The 24305-nt window shown below is 38.7% G+C and overlaps 1 protein-coding gene across 1 annotated transcript in view; it reads left to right on the forward strand.

Annotated features, from left to right (window-relative positions):
- LOC136859064 (uncharacterized) overlaps positions 1-24305 on the forward strand; it is a 792234-nt gene that overhangs the window by 482445 nt on the left and 285484 nt on the right. Inside the window, exon 32 of the mRNA XM_068225768.1 lies at positions 8175-8333. Within this exon, the coding sequence (XP_068081869.1) occupies positions 8175-8333 (159 nt within the window). The remainder of the gene's footprint in view (positions 1-8174; positions 8334-24305) is intronic.

The following is a 24305-nucleotide window of genomic DNA, read 5'->3' on the forward strand; positions in this document are numbered from 1 at the left end:
TTACCAAATGTCTTTACACGTACTGGATCACTACCCAAAGAAACAGTAGAGACCGCTCTAACAAACTCTTACAAGTGTATTTCTTACACGCATTGACATCGTGGTCGCTCGACCAAATTTTTACAAGTGTTATAGTTACACGTATTCGAACGTAGTTACTGCTCGACCAAATGTTTACAAATCTTATCAGTTGCCTGAACGGATATTTATGTGAGTCTCATCCCCTTTCCGAGTTCACGTTAGAGTGAGCAGTTCCAATTTCGCCATTTGACTATATGCAGACCGTCGGTGGCTTGAACTTGCGGTCAACGAATGTGATTATATGATTCTTGCCTCTATGTCAAATCTCAACTCATTTCGATCGCTGGTAATTATAATAATTAAGATTTTGCTCCTGTGTACTTGGCGGGCACATTCGCGCCATGTTTTGCGTCCCTTGCCTTCAACTAATCAGCGTATAGCGTCACTAATTCTTAGAATTATGACCAGTAAATCTTCATTAATTAATAACTTATAATATTTGGTCATATTTCTAAAATGTTCCTGATTACGAATCTGCATTCAGTTTTTCTTTATAAATTTAATCAGCGAAGTTACTTTTCGTACCACTTCCTTTAATACAATGTTGGCTTGACTGCTTTTTCCCGGCGAATTTTATTATTAGTCTATAGCTAAGCGGGAGTTTGAAATCTCATCTAATTCTTATTTCTGCCAACTGTAAGTTTCAAACCCGTCTCCAGACTTGGATTTTCCATGACGTCATTTCCAAGAATCTTGCATGACGTGCTCCCTTCGTTCAGTAGATCGGCTAGCCCTGGGCAACGTATTTCCCGGTTGGGTTTGGAAATAACCCTTCCGTTCTCTTCCACCTTGGCTATCGTTCCGAGAATACTAATTTTGCTGGCCATTGTGTTTCCTTCTGAGACCGTAATCCTCGTGAAGACAGAAGTCTGCGCGAGTGTCGCAACACCTTACCATCTGGTCGGTAGGCACACAATGTACAAATGTAAGATACTCTTGCTTAGCAAATATGAAATAATATTCCTTAATAAATAATTCTAATTGCATGACGCAGCGTACATTAATAGCCGTGCGACGGTGCTTTCAGCAATGTAGAATTATGGGCTCATAAGAGTATGGAAATTTTGATCCATAAACAATAAGTATCTCGCAGATTAACGCTAGTTGTGAGTTTAAAATGTTTAAGCAGAATCTCTCCTTGGCCTTGCTACATTCACGCTCCTACTTCGAATACCAGGCCTGTATTCTAGAACCCATGAGCTGAAAATGCCATGGTTACGGCCTGTAATTTCTTCATCCGATTCCTATAGTGGTGGAGTGCGGTATCAATACCTCGGAAGCGGTTGGTTTTAGTGCCTTAGAACGGGGTTTTCGGTGTCCCGTGGAGACTTACTGAGATTTGTTCGGCGTGATGATACATAGCCCATGTTACCTGGAATTATATCTTTCAACAAATGTGAAAGAAATTTCAAAATCGGTCCAGTAGTTTTTGAGATTACCCGTTACTTACACATAGGCTGGGTTCACACGGTGCGAGTTGACTCGGAGCGAGTGGACTAGCATGATGCGCGCGCATGTTTGGCCCGCTACTCGCATCATGTGAACAGTTGATGCGAGTCCAGTTGCCTGAGTTTGAGAGAAGCGAGTCAACTCGGACCGTGCCCAACTTTCTACAAGCGAGTACCAGTTTCAAGATGGCGGAAAGTTTGAAGATGGTGCAAGGAAGGAAGTGGAGCGATATGCAGACAATCAAATTTGTACAAATTGTATGAATCTGAAGAAGTGTTGTGGAATACTAGGCTTCCCACTTATAAAATAAAAAATGTCATGGATTCAGCGTTACTACGGATTGCAGAAAAAATGAATATTCCTGGTGTAGGCGTCGAAGAAATCATCAAAAAGATTAAAAACATTCGTAGCACTTATAGACAAGAAGTATTAAAAATTAAGAAATCTAAGAAGTCAGGCACATCACCCGAAGAAATATACTCACCGACAATTCAATGGTTTGACATCGCTGATAGATTCCTGAATGGAGTTATGACAAGAAGCAATTTCACCAACTTGGTAAGTGTGTGATATTTATGTATTTATTTACTACTCTGTTGTCATCTATCATTTATTAAAGGGTCAGGGAATATAATATCTACATTGTCAACCATTTAGTATTGCCAGGCTGAGTGAATATTTAACAGTTAACCCATAATAAATTATATATGCCAACACACTAAGTATCTTATATTTCAGTGTAGATGTTTGTTTCAATTTCCAATTATATTTTCACTGAACAGTTACACCAACAACCTAAAATCGCAGCACGCTGTCACTTAACAGTTTATGACGGTAATGAAATGCAAATAAAGAACTGAAAAATAATACAATTACACTAAATGAAAAATATCGGCTCGTCAGCGTAATAGGTTAGAATTAACACTAATCACATGTAGGCCTACGTTGATTTTGTAACTGAAATGTCACTTCTACGCATTTTGCACTGGGCATGATAGGCCTATATATACTGTTTGTATACTTCGTTTCACAATTAATGTTACTCGATCATGCCCCACTGCCACGGTACAGCACCGTCAGTAATAAAATATTGCATGTATTTTTTCCGCCGATTTTCTGCAGGCTGAATGTAGTTGTTGCTTCCTTGATGAGACTGTAGGTTTGCAAGGGAGTGTGAAGGATTTTCTACTCGCCATGAACCGGTTCTTATCTGACCGCTCTCATCTTCGGTGTCCAAACTACTGGTTGGTATATAAAGACGAGGAGACGTCTTTATCAGCCAATTATGAAGGGCACATGTGGTATTTACGATTTTGTCGACTTTTTCAGGGCAAAGGTTGATAGAACTCCGGTAAATACGGAATCTCATCGCCATGATTCCAAATGCGTTTTCTGCTGTTCTTCTTGCCCGAGACAGACGATAATTGTAGATTTTCTCGTCCCGTGTTAAAGTAGTGCGTCTATAGTAAGGTTTCATGAGGTAACTCTTCAGTGGAAATGCATCATGTCCTACTATGACATCCCAATCAGGGAAGGCAAGCGTTTTGTTTTCAATGTTTGCCTTCAGTGATGAGTTCGCGAATATGGTGCTGTCGTTTGCGCGGCCATTCGTACCAACATCGATGAACGTAAAACAAAAGTTACTGTCAACCAATGCCAGAAGTACAGTGCTATAAAACCCCTTGTAGTTGTAGAAATCGCTGTGACTATGGTTGGGCTGTTGAATATTCACGTGTTTCCCGTCAAGTGCACCACAGCAACCTGGAAAGTTCCATTTTTCCTCAAATCCTCTTGCAATGGATGCCCACTCCTCTGGGGTGCTTGGTACCTTAAAAATAAAGAACTAGTATTAGAGGCCTAGAGCTAAATAATCTTCTTATTCTCTTATCTGTTCTAGGCGCAGACGACACATTCAGAATCTGAACCACCTGAAAACGCACTGCAGCAATCTCCTACTAACGACGATAGTAACACAGCAAATGACACGGTACCATTCACTCAAATACATCATGATCTAACTGGGAAGAGAGGAACAACAGAAAACAATGAAAGCTGTGCACAATCTTCATCAGCTCAAAATTTCAGTTTTGGACCAGCACCAAGTAAAAATTTAAGCCGGAAATACCGAAGCATATTGAAAATACACTGAAGGCTTTAGTGTCGTTAAAAGAAGAAGTAAAAAGAAGAGAGGTAGAAGACGAATTTACGCATTTTGGCAACAATGTAGCCTGTCAGCTTCGACAGCTCCCTTTAGATGATGCATTACAATGTCAAGCTGAAATTATGAACATCATAGCTCAAAAACGAATACAACGCATACAAATGACTGACACCTTATCACGCAGTACCTCATCGACTTCCAACTCACATCCAGGAACACCACTACCGCCCACCGACAATTTAGAAAAATTACCTGGGAACTACGTGAGTGTGAGTGTTAACTTTGCAAGGGACGAAACTCATTCTGTAGAAGACAGTGACACACTAAACGATGCTATCCGCAGTATCGGTGGCATCATTTAGTTTGGAGACCTCACAGGACTTTAGCACTGAAGTTAAGAAAACGGAGGAACTTTAATTTCAGTTTTTATTTCAACATATTTAACATTTACTCTTGATATCAAGTAATTGGTTCACTTTAATTTTTCCTGTTCATACTAAAAATAAATTCCTCAATATTTCAGAAGACAAATAATTGAGATTCCATTATTACAAGCATTTGAATTTTTCCTCAGAATGATTGCTACACCACTTACAAAAGAGTTGGTCTTTCTAACTTGAACTGCTGTAACTGGTGTGGTCCTAAAAGGGTTAAAACCATGTTTACAGTATTCCTGGTACTGTAGCAATATTGCATAATTATGTTTCTAGCTGTAAATAAAAGTAGAAATAAATGATGTGTTATTTACCTTAATGTATTCCTTCAGTGCATCATAGATCGCATCCAACACAGCCTGCAGAAACGTAGATATTGAAGTCTTCGGAACTCGATATAAAGATTCCAACGATCTGAAGCAATCACCAGTCGCCAAGTACCGTAGTGTAACCTGGAGTTTCAGACGGGCTGGCAAAGCCGCTCTCATATTTGTGTCGCGTTTCTGTATTTGTAATTTAATCATCTGTAGAAGTTGATCGAACTGGATAGCTGTGAGTCGTAAGTGATTTTAAAATGTGCTTTCATCCTCCTCTAGAACTTCGCGTAAAAAATTTGTCGACGCACCGAATGTATTACGTCGTAGAATTCATTCCCGTGCCCACATTTTCTTTTTCTTTCTTGTTCTTTTTTCAACACTATTCACTAACTCGACAATTAACATATCAGCAACAGCTGATATACCTTCCCTTACGAGGTCTGCCATCTTAATTCAGATGCGAGTACAACGTCGTGTGAACAGCCATTACATGCGAGTAGTTGGTCAGGGGATGCGCGCGCATCATGCTAGTCCACTCGCTCCGAGTCAACTCGCACCGTGTGAACCCAGCCTTAAGCTCACAGTCCCTAGTTATATATTGGCAAAGAGGTATAAATTATGCATGCACTTGTACATTAGCAATAGAAACACCGTGAACTATACTGAACTAAGGTGTTTAAGAAGGGAGTCATTCGATATTTGCTTCTCAGTTTACAGCGGCAAAACGCTCGCTTAATTATTCGAAGGTTACTAGTTCGTTATATCTATGTGTCTAAGTAATGTTTCTATTGTGATATCGTTCTTTAGTGATATAAGTAAATTAAATGTTAGGTTTGCCACATGCAAAATGTTAGTGTTAATTCCTGCTTCTTCTTATATTATTCCATTATGCTATCCTGTAGTGAGCGCTTGTAGTCATTTGAAGTAGTTTCTACACTATGCTGTTTAAGAGGGCATAATCCAAGATCTGCTTCTCGTGGAAGAGCAGTGAAGTGTTCGCAAAATGATTCGAAGTTTGTGAGTTTGAGCTTTGTTCGAGTTATAATTTTTATTCTGTTATCGTTCCTTACCGAAAAAAATTATACACTGTTACTTATGAAACAATACAGGTGCACAATACTAGTGTTAGTCTTTCTGTGTTCTGATATTATTACATTATACTATCATGTAAGGAAATACAATGAAAAGGAGCAACAATTTTGAATCCGAAACAACCAAGCTCGATAGCTGCAGTCGCTTAAGTGCGGCCAGTATCCAGTATTCGGGAGATAGGTGGTTCGAACCCCACTGTCGGCAGCCCTGAAGATAGTTTTCCGTGGTTTCCCATTTTCACACCAGGCAAATGCTGGGGCTGTACCTTAATTAAGGCCACGGCCGCTTCCTTCCCAGTCCCAGCCCTTTCCTTTCCCATCGTCGCCATAAGACCTATATGTGTCGGTGCGACGTAAAGCCAATCGCAAAAAAAAAAAAAAAAAAAAAAAAAAAAAAAATCCGAAACGCTGAGCTATACGGGATTTGCTTCGTCCTGATGCAAATCAACGCACTTGCAGAACCACTAAAACTTAATATTCATGCAAATTATATTTTGATTATTTCATGAAGACATTCAAGTAGGTTTCTTTCTTTCTTTCTTTCTTTCTTTCTTTCTTAGTCTGTTTACCTCCAGGGTTGGTTTTTTCCCTCGAATTCAGCGAGGGATCCTACCTCTAGCGCCTTAAGTGCAGTATCCTGGAACTTGAGACATTGGGTCGGGGGATACAGCTGGGGAGGAGGACCAGTATCTCGCCCAGGCGGCCTCACCTGCTATGTTGAACAAGGGCCTTGTATGGGGATGAGAAGACTCGAAGAGGGAAGGCAGCGACCTTGACCTCAAGTTAGGTACAATCCCTGTATTTGCCTGGAGGAGAAGTGGGAAACCACGGAAAACCAATTCCAGGATAGTTGAGGTGGAAATCGAGCCCACGTCTACTCAGTTGACCTCCCGAGGCTGAGTGGACCCCGTTCCAGCCCTTGTACCACTTTTCAAATTTCGTGGCAGAGCCGGGAATCGAAACTGGGTCTCCGGGGGTGGCAGATAATCACGCTAACCACTACACCACAGAGGCGGACAGGTTTATTTCATGATAATATTCTTTTGCTGTTGTAGTAGCAGCAACTGCAGCCTCAATAGTATTTCTTAACATATAACTAAAGCAAGGATTATGTAATTGTTCTGTGGATGCCGTTATTCCCAATGCAGGTATTAAGAAAACAATTTTCAACACTGAGGTCGAGATTAAAAACTATATTTTTATTTAAATATTTTGAATTTATGTCTGCGAATAATGTAGTAATTAATAAGACTTTAATGTATTTACGTGATTAATTATTATTTCTAGAATTTATATATTTGTATCATTGTGAATACTTTGCCGTTATTTTAAGACCTAGGCAGAGGTTAACACTCTAAGATATTAACAACGAACGCGATTTCCGCCACAGACTTTACAGGTGACTGTTATACAGGTCTTCAATTTCAGCAGGGAAGTCATCCAGTCCACACATCTTAATTGATTCGAGACTGGTTTGCGAGCAGACCGGATATCAAATTGATAGACTGACCTAGTCACCCTCTGTACTTGAAATCAATTAAGAATATGCTGTACAAGTGAAGAAGTATCTGCGAAAAAACGGCCAATACCGTCTTGATGATTTGTGAGAGCTTGTCGAGGATGCCCGGAATGCTGTGACCGAGAGCAGTCTACTCGACAGGAAGATGTGGTCGAGTTGGAAGAAAGATGGACTAAATAATGAATCGTGGCATTGTTTTTAATATACGTTCAACTGTTTGAATTTTCTATGACAAACGCCACTAAGTTATTATTTTGTTTATGCCACAAAATGTATTTATTTTTTTTGTTGAGAATAAAATCCTTCACTTTCTGTTTGAAGCTAAAATGTTAAAAAAAAATAATAATAATAATAATAATGTGATGTAGCCGTGGTATAATGAATTGATGTACCTGGTGTTAATTACTAAAACAGTCATAAAAGAGACAGGAGCTTTTATATTTACTTTCTGTTAACTAAATAACAAGCAGTCCGTTGTGTTCGAACGTAAAACTTCAAGAATACCAGTCTTACTCGTTACCACTACGCCACAATGGCAGCATCTGGAAGTGGTCCATTATAACTATAGATATCCTACGTCAGACGGTGGCCCAACAACATGTAATATTGCCTGTCTTCGAATAGTAGCGAAGGGACCCGAACTGCACTTACGTTCAACGGAGCGGCAACATTTTTTAAAACATTGTGTTTTCGACCGTTGTACATTGAAAATGAATGAAATCGGTGGAGACGCGTTAGCAAAGTCTCCTAGTGAGTTTTCCAGTGATAAATGGTCGAATCTATAAATATTTGTAAATACAGTTATAAACGCGTCGAACGTATGGCTGGAGACAAGAATAGCACCTGGACTCTACATGCTGGTGAAATAACCACGATGTACAAAAGTCTCATTACCTACTTATAATGAAACGTTGATGCTCTGACTTGATTGTAAACAAAATAACATATATTCTACATCTTACAAGACATTGTCACTTAAGTATGAAATGATATTTTAATGCCCATATATTGTTTAGTTTCAATGAATTAGATGCATGAAATGTTTAATAAAACTAGACTCTTCGATCTACCGTAATTTCGAAGAGATTTAGTCAGAAACTAATCCGTAATTACATCTTGCAGATGGCATGCTGCTACACAGTTCGAGCCGTTGGGAGCGCGACGTGCTTTCCCATGTTTCGACGAGCCGGCCCTGAAGGCCACTTTCAGCATCAGAATTGCGAGACTTTCAAACATGAGCTCGGTCTCCAATATGCCTCTTCAGACCACCGTCGGACCAGAGTGAGTATTAAGGTTAACTAGATATGTTTTATTGTATTTCTGTCCAGCTACGTTTCTGGGCCGCAGCATCTCAGGTTACATTTCCGAAAGATTTAAACTAAGAACGACTAATTCCCTTCGGTAGGGGAATGGACGTTTGTGCACTTCCTTGCATTGCCACTGTCACTTGGTGGGTTCTGCAACCGTACGGTAGTGTCCGTACCATCACCCACCGGGAGACAGGGTCAGTCTATCTGCTTGCGAAGGCGTGAGAACGCTCAGTTCGGAAAGCGTCGTGTTGTTGTGTGGTCAGGCGTGCGGTGTATGTCTTGTGAATACTCAGGCTGAGTTCTTTTCGTTTAGGTAGTATAACGCTGTCACTATAGCATAGCGGTGTGCTCGTCACTAGCTGTTTACCTTTCCATGTTGCCAAGGATCCCACTAACTAGCAGCAGGACTCGCGCACAACACTACCCTTCAACACAATAACATGTAGAATACAGCAGACGTCACCAACACTTATCGCAGGGTCTGCCTTACAAGGGCTGCGCTAGGCTTGTAATAGCTGCGCTATAAGTTGTTTGCTTGTCCAACCCTTGTCCCGTTTTCCTACGGGGTCGGGTATGAGGTGAGATGCATCTGTCGTGGCGAGTTTTTATGACCGGATGCCCTCTCTGACGTCAACCTCATCAGAGGAGTTAATGAGATAAAACGAATGACGTGATGTATGATATTAGGGAGAGGGTGAAACCCGGTGCCGGCACATAGCCTACTCCTGACGAATAGCACCAAGGGGTCTGCTCAAGGCTTAACGTCTCCATCCGACGGACGAATCACCATCAACAGCGTCATATGCCCTCACTCCATATGAGCACTGTGGAGAGGTTTTGGCACACAATCTAGTGATTAGAAATTGTATACCACCACCTCCTCTACCCTGCCGGCCAACATTTCTGATGCTGAAAATGTTTTCGACCAACGGGACTCGAACCGGCTAACCTCGGTGTCAGACCGTTTTAGACTTCAGCGCCTTAACGATCATGGCCACCAGGCGGGCTAATAGCCGCGCTATAAGTTATAAAGTTATAAATTATGACACTTCCACACTTATCTAATTCTCGTTTTCTTTCTGAATATTGACATGTCAAATTGTTCAACGATGAAATGTCACAATGAGAGTTATTCAGCTAAGACGTTCACTTCAAAAAAGTCACAATCTCTATAAGGTATCGAAAATCTCTTTTCACTTTCAGTAACAGGTCTCCTAGTCGGACTTGCAGTACTCTGCCAGAGTGCCAATATTCTCCGAGATAACGATAATACAAAATTGACTGTTATCCGCATCCTCACTACTTTCTACACCCAGCATTAAAGTAATGGACATTATAAATTCAAAATAAACAATTATTTTCAAAATCCGAGAAATAGTTCTAAAGAAAACGGAATGTCACCAAATGTGCTTCATTCGACAGAAGTGCGTGACCCTATTCGCATGAATCATCAACCAGGCAGCTGGGGTATACGCTACGTATGAATCCTGAGCGTGTTAAGGTAGAGAGTTCCTTCTCTCTTTTGACAGTCGGGCATTAGATATTAAGTACAGGCAAATACACTACGTTACCACTCTGTGATTGAAAACGTAACTTTGTATCGATGCCCCTCAATGTTTGAAATTGAAAAAAAACGTATGTACTTTTCCACTAATAACTTAACAGTCTGCCTGCTGTCATTTCATGATGGATACAGTACTTTTGCATCCATCTCTTGGCACAGGCCAGAGTAAAGTGTAGCTTCCACCGAAGTCCCAGTCAACATCCATGGCTGTGACAATATGGAAGTTGCTGGGGTTTGGGTAGTGCCGAGTAATGACATTCGGAGCACGACTAGTGCATCTGACTGTTATGAAAGGTGCTGCTCATAGGGTCAGTCGTGCTGCAATAGTACTTTCTGACCCAGTGAGGAAAGCAATGGCAAACTACCTCACTCCTCATCTTGCCTAGTACGCCTCATTTTGGTGCTGCCATTGGATTTTGGGCTTTCCTTATAATTGCATAACCTTTGGTGGTGCTATTTGAGGATCCAACCAGCCTCTGGGCTGATGACCTAACAGACAGACAGACAGACAGACAGACAGACAGACAGACAGACAGACAGACAGACAGACAGACAGACAGACAGACAGACAGACAGACAACTTAACAATAACCAAAAAGGCTAAAGGCTAATGTATTATAAATATGGACAAAATGAACGTTTCTTGTTAGTATCCACGGGTTGTGTGTCTAAATGGGAGGAGAAAAATATTTAAATAAAATGTTAAATAAAATTAAGCCTGAAAAAATAATAAGTGCCAGGAACATGAATTAAAATACAATGCGCTCATCTTTGTGAGGCCCACGGATTCTTCCATTTTTCGTGTATTTCGTGGCCCTTCACTTTCTTTTGCCAATATATTCATTCTTCGAAATGTCAGACCCTTTCAGGTTTTCTTCTGATTAGTGATAAGAAACGATGGTTTCCCAACAGCAATTAAAGAACGCCACTGGTAGCTATGCTAACAGTCAGGATCTAGAACGTATAAGACAATTTAAGAGGAAGAATTTACGTAAATGGGACAGTGGTTAACATTATACTGCAACATTCTTACCATAATCCGCATGAGTGAGCGTTGAACTCGAAGTTCCCGGCGCCGCGCAAATACTCACCTACTTTCTGTTCTCCCAGTTATGGGATACAAATTGGTTCTAACTAAGGGCTACTCTACCGAATAAGACAGGTTGACTCAATTTAAACTAATATTTATTCACCAATAGGACAAAAATGAAAAGAAAACTGAACTGAAAGAAATTAACTTATTAGGAAAGGTGGAAATTATCACCAAAAACTGGATTAAACAAAAACTAAAACAAAAAACAAAAAAACATGGCGCAACAGCCCTGAAGTGTCATGGCCTACCAAGCGAACGCTGCTCAGCCCGAAGACCTACAGATTAGGAGATGTCGTGTGGTCAGCTCGACGAATCCTATCGGCCGTTATTCTTGGCTTTCGAGACCGGGGCCGCCATCTCACCGTCAGATTGCTCCCCAATTGTAATCGCGTAGGCTGAGTGGACCTCGAACCAGCCCTCAGATGCAGGCGAAAATCCCTGACCTGGCCGGGAATCGAACCAGGGGCTTCCAGATAAGAGGCAGGCACGCTACCCCTACACCCCGGGGCTGGCGGATTAAGCAAAATAACATTAAATATGGGAAACTGAATGAAATAAACATGACATTGAATCGAACTTTTCTTGACTTAACTTATATAAAATAAAATAAAGCCATGGAACATAAAAATATAACTTCTGAAACAAACATCACATTACATTAAAATGTGTTTAACTGTTGTCAGAAATGTATTCGTAAACCACTGACATCCTTTACAACCTTGACATCACACCTTAAACTGAGCAGAGAATTCTTCCAACTGATTTCTTATGTTATTTTCGTGGCTCGGATTCCCTCAGGAATCATTTATTTATTTATTTATTTATTTATTTATTTATTTATTTATTTATTTATTTATTTATTTATTTATTTATTTATTTATTTATGTCCTTATTAAGTGGCGAAGTTAGAGCTCATGGCCCTCTCATACACTTAACCACATACAATTTTTTTATTTTTACAGTATTAATCTAAAATATCAGTGTAATCAATTACTGTTATTGAGATATGTAATTCAGATAAGGAATTACAATAATACAATTAATTAAGGTTACTACTGATGAAAAATTTTAGGATAAACTAGCAAGATACCCGTGCTTCGCTACGGTATTATACTGAAATTCATAATTGAATGCTTATTGTTTTAGGTACATAATCCGCCGAAATTCGAGATCTGACTCGTTTTCTGCGAGAATCCGCCAAAATTCGCGATGTGACTCGTTTTCTAATAGATTACGGCAAGTTTCCTCCCATTTTTCAATCATTCTTTCCAGCAATCGTTTTCGTACTTCCCGTTCTAGGTCCAGGTATTCCACCGGTCAGTTGGGTCCCTAAATCTTTACCATCTTTTCCTATAAGCATTTTTAATATGGATCAAATCCTTCAGGAGATCCGGCGTGGTGTCGTCTTGGGTGCCTTGGCGGTACTGAACCCGCGTCCGGACTGCATTCTTAGTCATTACCCGTCCAGGACCCGTTTCCAGCGCGCTCCGCACGTGTTGACGGTCCAGAACAATATTATTATTATTATTATTATTATTATTATTATTATTATTATTATTAGATGTTCTGGACCCCACAGCAAGTAGCACGACCGTTACTTGGCGGTAAATTACATTTGCTGCCATTGTCATTATTGACAATGTGACCAGCACCATTGTCGCGCGTAGGCAAGTGTGCGGGATTTCTGACGATATGAATTACATACTTCCGTGCATTATTGACCTTATTATAGAGGTGAACAATTTGACGGTCAATCGCATTCCTATCGTTTATTTCAAATGTGTTTAAATTTTTATTTATATGCCAGGAGAATCTACTGTAATCTAAGAACGAACCCAGGAAAGATTAAAAATGATCGGGTCATGATCAGAATAAGTACATCAAAAATCTACAGCCCGTTTCCAGTCATTCGACAGGGTCAGGAATGGAATGAATAAAGCCCCATCTAGCGGCGACAATAGGAACTGTGCCGGCTGCCGAAGCACTCCTCTGGGGCAATGATCGATGAATGACAAATGAAATGAAATATTGGACAGTGTTGCTGGAATGAATGATGAGAGGGAAAACCGCAGTGTCCGGAGGAAACCCTGTCCCGCCTCCGTTTTGTCCAGCACGAATATCACATGGGGAGACCGGGATTCGAACCACGGAACCCAGTTGTGAGAGGCCGGCGCGCTGCCGTCTGAGCAACGGAGGCTCCTTATAAGTACATTACGAACAGTAAAATCAATTGGTCTCACCTCCTTTTACACCCCACCGCCGTTAAGTTTATTTACCCCGCACCCCCCCCCCCCCACAAATTAAAAGGCGGAGGGTTTCTTTGTGTTTAAAGGAGATTCCAAACACCAATGTTCACGTCTATTACCTTCAGTTTTGAGATAAAAATAATTCACGTTTTTTTCACTTTCACACTCCCCCCCCCCCCAAGTGAATTTTCCGGCCAAAAATACTTGTTTTTTAATAGTAAAGGATATTCTAAATACCAATTATCACGATTCTAACTTCTTCAGTTTTTGATTTATGTGTCCTCATGAAAGGAATTCAACTCCTTTTCACTCCCGCCCCCCAAGATGATCCTCCCGCCAAAGCGGGTTTTTCTTTGTTTTTAAAGGAGATCCAAATACCAATGTTCACGCTTGTAGGCCCTAACAACTTTATTTTTTATTAGATGTAAGTATTCTCATACAATTAAGTCAATTAATTTTTCAATTCTTTCACCTCCCCACACCCCCCCCCCCCCCCCATTCATTGGATTTTCCGAGAATAAGTGTTTCTTTACTTTTAAAGCAGATTCCAAATATCAAATTTCACGTCTGTAACATCTTCTGTTTTGAGATATCAGTAGCCTAATTAAAAGAAATCAACGCCATTTTCAGTCATTTTTACCTCCCTCCACCCAAGTGGTATTTCCGAAAACTAAATATACACGTTTCTTTATTTTTAATAGAGATAAAAATACCATTTTTCACTTTTGTAACATGTTAATTTTTTTGAGATATACTGTAGAAATTCTCATTTTAAAGTTTCACCCATTTTTATTTCCTCTTAATTGGGGTTCCCAAAAACAAATCACCTATGTTTCTTTACATTTACAGAAAATTCCAAATACCCACTTTTTACGTCTGTAACATTTTACGTTTCCCAGATATTCTGTAGATATAGTCTTTCGAAAAATTCACCCCACTTGTCACTCCTGTTTAACCGCCATTAACTGGATTTCCCAAAAACAAAAAGTACGTGTTCCTTTATATTTAAAGGAGATCCCATATACATATTTTCAGTTCTGTAATATCTTCAGTTTCCGAGATATGTATCCTCATTAAAGGCATTCAACCCAATTCGCCCTTTATCACCCATCCTATTGGGATTTACAGAAAACAAAAAAATACGTGTTTCTTTATTTTTAAAGGAGATTCTAAATACCTATTTTTTACATCTGTAAACTTTTAAAGTTTTAAGATGTAAACACACTCATTTTAAAATTCACCCCCTTTTCACCCCCATTATTTGGATTTTCCATAAACGAAATACCTGTTTCTTTATTTTTAAGGTAGATCCCAAATACCAATTTTCAGATATGTAATATCTTCAGGTTCTGAAATATAAGTATCCTCATTAAAGGCATTCAACCCTTTTTTCACCCTTTTCCACCCTTTCCATTGGGACTTTCCGAAAACAAAAAATACGTATTTCTTTATTTTTAAAGGAGATTCTAATTACCAATTTTTACATCTATAAACTTTAAAAGTTTTGAGATATAGATACACTCATGTTAAAAATTCACCCCCTTTTCACCCCCCCGCCATTATTTGGATTTTCCAAAAACAAAAAAGTACTTGTTTCTTTATTTTTAAAGTAGATGCCAAACACCAATTTTCCGGTCTGTAATATCTTCAGTTTCTGAGATATAAGTATCCTCATTAAAGGCATTCAACCCATTTTTCACCCCTTTTCACCCCTCCTATTGGGATTTTCCGAAAACAAAAGATACGTGTTTCTTTATTTTTAATGAAGATTCTAAATACCAATTTTTACATGTGTAAACTTTAAAAGTTTTGAGGAATAGATGCACTCATTTTAAAAATTCACCCCCCTTTTCACCCTCCCATTAATTGAATTTTCCATAAACAAAAAAATAAGTGTTTCTTTATTTTTAAAAGAGATCAAAAGTACCAATTTTCAGGTCTGTAATATCTTCAGTTTCTGGGATATAAGTACCGGTATCCTGATTAAAGGCATTCAACCCCTTTTTCGCCCCTTTTCACCCGTCCTATTGGGATTTTCTGAAAACAAAAAAATACGTGTTTCCTTATTTTTAAAGTAGATTCTAAATACCAATTTTCATATTTGTAAACTTTTAAAGTTTTGAGATATAGATACACCCATTTTAAAATTTCACCCCCTTTTTCACCCCCTTAGCGACGGAATATCCAAAAATCCTCTCTTAGCGAGCACCTACATCTTAATATGATTGTATCCCCAAAATTTCATTTCATTATGTCCAGTAGTTCTGGCTCGGCGATGATGAATCAGTCAGTCAGTCAGTCAGTCAGTCAGTCAGTCAGTCAGTCAGTCAGTCAGTCAGTCAGTCAGTCAGTCAGTCAGTCAGTCAGTCAGTCAGGACAAGCTATTTTATATATATAGATAGAGAGTGGATAATAACAAAAAAGAAAATATATCAACTTATAACCTAAAGAATATATCTACAACTAGCTTAAAGGAAAACTTATTCAAATATAAGGCTAAAATAAATTAACTACTATGTTACGATCTGAGTATACTAAAATCAATGTTACTATGTAGTCTATTTCTGCGAACAGTCTATAGCCTTAAATGAGAGTAGTAAGAACGTAAATGGGATAGCCTAAGAACTTAAATCTAGTACGTCATTTTTGGTTTCATTCACACGTCATTCACTCTTACATTCATTCGAGTCAACTGTATGTACTCTGGAGAAATTTACGGTAGGCTGTTTTAAATGTCCTAGACGAGCAAGACTTTTTGGGATCGTATTCCATAACCTCGTAGCAGAGACCAGAAATGAATGGCTGTAGGTATCTAGGTATCATCTTTTATGATCTTTTATGTTTTTCACGATTAGGACTAATTTATTAGGCATGACAAGTGTACACAAAACACCACGAAATTCAAGTTGATTAGCCTTGTTTAAACATTTCATCAAATGGTTCTCATGGTCGATGGAGCAGATGTTTTACATGATTAATTTCTTATTCACTGTTAATTAAAAATTACTCCTTAATAAAACCGAACAACTAAGATCTCAAATACGTTAAACATTCTCAAACAAGAAACGAATTATATGTTAATCGACGAAGCCTGTTGTTATAGGGCCGCTGGTATGATCGTTGTCTATATTTGAATAACTCTGTCTACTTATCCCTAACCTATAAAAAATGTAACAAACTATGATCACAGCGTGTGGATTATTTACATTTAAACATCAAGTTTGGTTCAACACAAACGACAAAATCATTATCAACATACAAAACAAATGCACACAAGTAATAACCCTTAAAATGATACATGTTCGTCTCTGTGGTGTAGTGGTTAGTGTGATTAGCTGCCACCCCCGGAGGTACGGGTTCGATTCCTGGCTCTGCCACGAAATTTGAAAAGTGGTACGAGGGCTGGAATGGGGTCCACTCAGCCTCGGAAGGTCAACTGAGTAGAGGTGGGTTCGATTCCCACCTCAGCCATCCTGGAAGTGATTTTCCGTGGTTTCCCACTTCTCCTTTAGGCAAATACCGGAATGGTACCTAACTTAAGGCCACGGCCGCTTCCTTCCCTCTTCCTTGCCTATCCTTTCCAATCCTCCCATCCCCCACCAAGGCCCCTGTTCAGCATAGCGGGTGAGGCCGCCTGGGTGAGGTACTGGTCATTCTCCCCAGAGCCTGAAATTCCAGGACACTGCCCTTGAGGTGGTAGAGGTGGGTTCCCTCACTGAGTCCGAGAGAAAACCTGGAGGGTAAGCAGATTAAGAAAGAAAGAAAGAAAGAAAGAAAGAAAGAAAGAAAGAAAGAAAGAAAGAAAGAAAGAAAGAAAGAAAATGATACATGCGGAACCCGCGTTGACCTAAAAGAGCAAGCACATAAATCTCTATCCATACTACTGAAATAACCACTGGGGTTCAAAGTTTCAAATTTAGGTAACAATTAGTACTAATTAAGAAAAAAATGTTACGGTTATTATAGCCAGGATTATTATAATTTACGAGGACCGTGCAAGCGTAGCTTCACTGTTTCTGACGTTTACTCAGTGACGTGCACTGAACCCCATCTACCCTTAGAACGCTTTTTATAATGTTTAAAAAATTGCGAATATGTAAGCCAAGTCAAGTACAGCTGTCTCGACAATCCGCTCACACTGCCGCAGTTCAGCTTCTCCAGCGAGCTGGGTTTCCTTGCCGGCGCAAGAGAGAGCTACCCCAGCGAAATTTAAGGTCGCTTGGGTGACGCATGCACTTGAAGCTTCCTTGTCCTGGGAGCCGGGCGGGGCTGTGACCACTCCCCGACAGCAATTTAGGCCTAAGGCAAGCTACCTTATGTAAGGTAATATTAGTTTTAATACTTGACACACGAAGTGTTCAGCGCCACACACTAGAGACTGATGTTATTCTCTATAGAGTGATAAATAAGTTACAAGATTGTGAGCAACTGCAACGTGACCTCGAAAATGTTGTGAGATGGACAGCAGGCAATGGTATGTTGATAAACGGGGCTAAAAGTCAGGTTGTGAGTTTTACAAATAGGAAAAGTCCTCTCAGTTTTAATTACTGCGTTGATGGGGTGAAAGTTCCTTTTGGGGATCATTGTAAGTATCTAGGTGTTAATATAAGGAAAGATCTTCACTGGGGTAATCACATAAATGGGATTGTAAATAAAGGGTACCGATCTCTGCACATGGTTATGAGGGTGTTTAGGGGTTGTAGTAAGGATGTAAAGGAGAGTGCATATAAGTCTCTGGTAAGACCCCAACTAGAGTATGGTTCCAGTGTATGGGACCCTCACCAGGATTACCTGATTCAAGAACTGGAAAAAATCCAAAGAAAATCAGCTCGATTTGTTCTGCGTGATTTCCGACAAAAGAGTAGCGTTACAAAAATGTTGCAATGTTTGGGTTGGGAAGAATTGAGAGAAAGAAGAAGAGATGCTCGACTAAGTGGTATGTTCCGAGCTGTCAGCGGAGAGATGGCGTGGAATGACATTAGTAGACGAATAGGTTTGAATGGCGTCTATAAAAGTAGGAAAGATCACAATATGAAGATAAAGTTGGAATTCAAGAGGAAAAACTGGGGCAAATATTCATTTATAGGAAGGGGAGTTAGGGATTGGAATAACTTACCAAGGGAGATGTTCAATAAATTTCCAATTTCTTTGAAATCATTTCGGAAAAGGCTAGGAAAGCAAGAGATAGGGAATCTGCCACCTGGGCGACTGCCCTAAATGCAGATCAGTATTGATTGATTGATGATTGACTGCAAGAAAAATAGCAACATCTTAACAGTATAGCCACTTGCACATCGTCATATTAATAAAAATTGAGCCAGTATATGAAATAAATTGTAATATAGAATAATATATTTTATTCTTGGATTTCGGCATGTGTACAGTTTTTTCGAGCAATTCATTGACGGCATGTGTAGAGTATGTGTTCCGATAATCACGATAAAATATTTAGGTTGCCCAGCATGAACATAGAGTTAAGCGCGAAGTAAAATCATTTTGTATTTGGTTTTCTGTGATTGTGGTATATCGTGAATTTTTGTAGTGTTCGTCTTGGACTATAGATGAAGGTTTCGCGAGTTCTGTGGCATTCGTCATGAATATAATGTGTGTTATACGTCGTGGCAAATATTTTCCCTCGTTTGTCGTTGATGCACGTACACTCAGTATGGGAGTAAAACTATAAAACTTCAACAACTGTAAAATACCAGTTAAATTTTGCTGATTAGTTTAGATTAGGCTTTTTAAGTAAAAACAAATAGTTAGTCCCAGCGTATTTTTGTGAAAGCCATGACTGTATTATCAAGAAGCGTCACCGGATTAAACTGTGAGTACATTGTCTAAAATCGGCTATAGATTAAGTTATGATGGTGTCGTCACTGCCGTGGATATCAATTTGGAAGTATGTGCGAGCGTGTGGTTGAAAATATTCTTGAAATATCTTTCTCAGGTAGAGCTTTCCACGAAAAACGCGGCCTTATAAATTGTTAATGTTGACTTACGAAAGTTTAGTGGGGCTACGATTGTTTATATTTTAAAAACTTGTTTGCAGCTGGGGTAATGAATATGTTCACCGCACCCCACTGCGTTTACTAATTCAGGATAATTTTAGAGCACCCGTTTGTGACCATATTATGTATGTCAAAAAGTGTGAATGATGACCATAGACATAATAAATCATTTAATCATGGTTGATTCATTCGAAAACAAATCATTTAATAAGTTCGCTTTGGCATGAACGCAATCTTAGCGTTGACACACTAGAATGCAAATCCGTAATTTAAACTACACTCGAATACAATAAAATTGCCACGCATTAATTTATCTACAACATAAAATATCACAGGATATAATAAAATAACTATTCTTACCTTAATCACCGTAGATTAAACTTTCAATTGTTTGAAATTCAACTTATATTCATTCGTAATTCACACGGAAAAGTATCATCTGAACATTTAATTGAAATCTTCCCCTACCTTTAAATTGGGCATCCGACATTACAATTTTATTCCTGCTATCTTAATGAGAGCATAATATTGTTAAAGGGCATACGTAAATTTCCATGACTACCGTGAAGCCCTTTCACTGGTGACTGCCGTCTTTAACATAAACATCAGAGCCTTATGGTCTGCTCGGACGATAATCGAAAATCCATAAGAAATTTTGAGTCAATGCAAGAGTGCCTGTACTATGGGCTACATTTCTAATTCCATGGTACTTTAGTTACTTTCACGGCTTGGCAAATTTTCTAGTAAATAAAACCATATATCTTTTAGTATGAAGAAGATCTGGAGTATCCTGAAATACTACGCACCAATGTCTACGCAAGATGTGTCACTTTAGAGAATTAAATGTTGGTCGAAATCCGCATAGCATAATTTAATACTCCTGGCAAGTAATTCTTTAGTTTGCTGGTCTCATTTCCACTAATTGTTTCTATTTAATCAATTTAGGAGTGTTGCCACATTATATATGTAATTTGGGCAGTGGTTGGGGAAGAAATGTTATATACCCAGAAACTGCCTGGTATGATTGATTTTAGTAGGACGTGGACATTTCTTAATGGTCTTGATCTTGACTGCATTTGGTCGAACTCTCCGGCCAATCACGTGTCCTACGAACAGAACGTCCTGCTTAAAAAGAGGGATAACCACTGTCCGCCAAATTCTGAATAAGGTTTTCTAATTTCTGAAGGTATACTTGAAAGATATTGTGGCGAGGAGGACTTCGCCCACATATTTAGTCATCTCTTTAATGACATCTGTTAAGTTGGGCTCCAAGGCATGTATTGGGATAATTCCTGAGTAACGCGCACCGAACGGTAACAGGTTGAACGTAAACTTGGTGAATAATTTTGATTTTTCATGCAGTTCAATAGAGTCATAATAGGACGTGAGGTCGATCTAGTAAAATACTTCTTGCCTCTAAATAGTCAGATTACATCTTTCATGGCTGGAGCCTGATCGCTCTCGGGAATTAATTTTTCATTTAGCTGTCAAGCACCTTGAAATACTCTTAAGGAGTTATCTGGCTTTATTTTACCACCACGAGAGGATTAACATATAACGTGGGCATCTTGGAAATTAATCTGTTTTCTTCCATTTCCTAGATTATTTCCTTTACTCATTGATAATATTTATTGGGCACTGGATACGATTTCCGCTTAAATGGTGTCCACGTTTAAGGAATACGTGAAGTTGGGAATCTTTCTTACTTTTGATTCGAACACTTTTTTGTGTTTGAATAGTATAGCCCTAATTGTCCTTTTTCTTCTTCGAACCCTCAAATTCGGCAACTTTTCTTCAAGAGTTTTTTCAAAGACTGTCTCAATCCCAAGATCGAAAATTAAACAGTGATAGTTCACACATCCAAATTTCCAACACACTATTTCCTGAAATATTTCATAAATTTCATCCCGTTTGGTAAATTCCTGATTGAATTTGATCTTCTTTCTTCCCTCAACTTTAAGAAATTTGACTATGTTCCTGGCAAGATCAATAACGGCGCTTTTCCCTCTGAGAAAATCTGCCCCTAACATTGTTATATGATTCGTCTTAGCCATCATTAAAAATGAATAGGCGTACATAGAATTTCCGATTTGTATCTCCAAATAGGTTTGCGTTTTACAGATGGCTGTGCGGTCTCGAATTGTGTCTCTAATTTTAACGATTAAAACGGGATTCATGGTAATTTAAATGTATCCTTCAAGTAATTAAACAGTGTTTGTACAATATTTAATCTGGCGCCAGTATCAAGTCGTTTCACATTCACTCCATGGATCCGCAAATTTATGACTGGCAATTCTTTTGTGTCATTCCTTCCCTCACTGGGTCCTCTACTAAATCGTCTGGTTGTACCACTCAGGATTCCACCTGCACCAGAATCCATTCTTCCTGGTTTATGCCCTCTAATATATACATATTTCCAGAAAACTATACAGGATTTCCTCAAATTAATAGACCATTTAATATCTGGAATTAATCAATCAATCAATCAATCAATCAATCAATCAATCAATCAATCAATCAATCAATCAATCAATCAATCAATCAATCAATCAATCAATCAATCAATCAATACTGATCTGCACTTAGGACAGTCGCCCAGGTGGCAGATTTACTATCTGTTGTTTTCCTAGCCTTTTATTAAATGATTGCAAAGAAATTAGAAATTTATTGAAGATCTCCCTTGGTAAGTTATTCCAATCCCTTAACTCCCCTTCCTATAAATGAATATTTGCCCCAGTTTGTCCTCTTCAATTCCAAATTTATCTTCATATTGTGATCTTTCCTACTTTTATTAACGCCACTCAAACTTATTCGTCTACTAATTTCGTACCACGCCATCTCTCCTCTGACAGCTCGGAAGATATCACTTAGTCGAGAAGCTCGTCTTCTTTCACCCAATTCATCCCAGACCAAACTTTGCAACATCTTTGTAACGCTACTCTTTTGTCGGAAATCGCCCAGAACAAATCGAGCTGCTTTTCTTCGGATTTTTCTAGTTCCTGAGTCACGTAATCCTGGTGAGGGTCCCATACACTGGAACCATATCCTAGGAATTCCCCTCTTAATTATTACAGGATCAGATAAAGCTTCGCCTACTCTAATTCTCTGAGATCTATTTTCTAGAAATATAGCAACCCATTCAGTCACTCTTTTGTCCAGTCCAATTGCACTCATTTTTGCCAGTAGTTTCCACTCTATCAAATGCCTTAGACAGGTCAATGGCGATACAGTCCATTTGACCTCCTGAATCCAAGATATCTGCTATATCTTGCTGGAATCCTACAAGTTGAGCTTCAGTGGAATAACCTTTCCTAAAACCGAACTGTCTTCTATCGAACCAGTTAGTAATTTCGCAAACATGTCTAATATAATTAGAAAGAATGCCTTCCTGAATCTTACATACAATGCATGTCAAACTTACTGGCCTGTAATTTCCAGCTTTATGTCTATCACCCTTTCCTTTATACACAGGGGCTACTTTAGCAACTCTTCATTCATCTCACTTAGCTCCTTCGACCAAACAATAATCAAATAAGTACTTGAGATATGTGCACCGTTCCCGCGTCCAGGTGAGGATACATGAGATCCAGACTAGCTCTTGATAAATGATTCTATCTGATTAATGTTGCTGGGTTGTGGGTTCCGCTTGAGAAAGTACGCCGATGGCCTATGGTAAATCTCAACCTACGCAGAAGGACGTCTCCAATACGCTATCAGTCGGATACCATACTTACATGTCGCCAAAATTAATCGCAAATTTCAGGTTAATACGATATTTCAACTGATTCGCATGTGTCGCCAACGAAATCGCAATCAAAAAATGAGTTACTACAGTCTTACATCTAGTTCTTATACTAAGTAGGCATTAAAAGAATTGGGGAGTTTCACTACTCAACTTTTATTGACTATTCAATCCAAATATTAAGGAAATGCCTCACACAACGTAGATAGCTTCGTAATATTATAAATATCCCAATCAGTTACAGTTAAGTTGAGATAAAGAAAAATAAGTTTTGAAAAATTCGTAATAAGTAGCTGAAATCTAGGCCCTAATTATCGATTCATTAACCCTGGCCTGTTGAAAATCTAAGTCATATATAAATAATGTTCGAAGAATCAATTGAAAAAATTAAAATATATTAATCAAATAAAACATACTAAATAGAGTTGTAAGAATTAGATGCATCCAACTGGTTAAAAATGAAAAGAAAATTACATTCATTACTATATACATCATTTCAGATTATAGTTTTAAAACAGAATGTAGAACGCAGTGAAAATAGCCAAATAAATAATTCATTAAGATTTGGAATCTCTTCTCGATGAGCTGAATTGCTCCTGAAAGTTACTTAAGGATCTGTCATTTAACCTTTAACTCAAATATGACTGGTGAAACGAATGTCACTTTGTGCTAAACCTGATATCTGTGTCCATACACAGTAGAAAATCATATGGGAAAGCAATATCTGTTTTCTGAGGACTTCAGTTAACTAATATGCTTGAAAGTTCATTTTGTTTTTCATGTTTCATAAGATCTGATCTCCATATAAGCAAATTCAGGTCCGCTCTAAGTCGTGATTGATTTCAAATTAATACTATCATATGGCTTATGTGGTTAATTCACATAATTATTATCTTAATCCATGGTTAAAATTCAATTTAAGTGCGTGTCTGGCTGAATGTAGCATTGCCAAGTGTATTTAATTAATTTTCTAACAAATTACACCACAAGTGGAAAAACTGGCATGTTAGAAGACTCTACCTTCATCTAAAAATCCGTATATGAATGACTAAGCCACCAGTGATGTGTCAACATACTCACATAAAATCAGAAATTAGGTTACCATGTGTGAGAGTACTTGAAAATGGTCATAAATAACTTAGTGAAGGCCTAAATATTATCGTTATTAGCCTCTTGGCTCATCTGATGATCCTACATACTCAAACAACACTGTATTGATGGCATTGAGATCGTATCCTAACCTACTTTGTGTATCTGGGAATAAAAACAGCAATTGAAAGCAGTACATTT

The sequence above is a fragment of the Anabrus simplex genome, chromosome 1 (genome assembly GCF_040414725.1).
Source record: "Anabrus simplex isolate iqAnaSimp1 chromosome 1, ASM4041472v1, whole genome shotgun sequence".
NCBI lineage: Eukaryota > Metazoa > Arthropoda > Insecta > Orthoptera > Tettigoniidae > Anabrus > Anabrus simplex.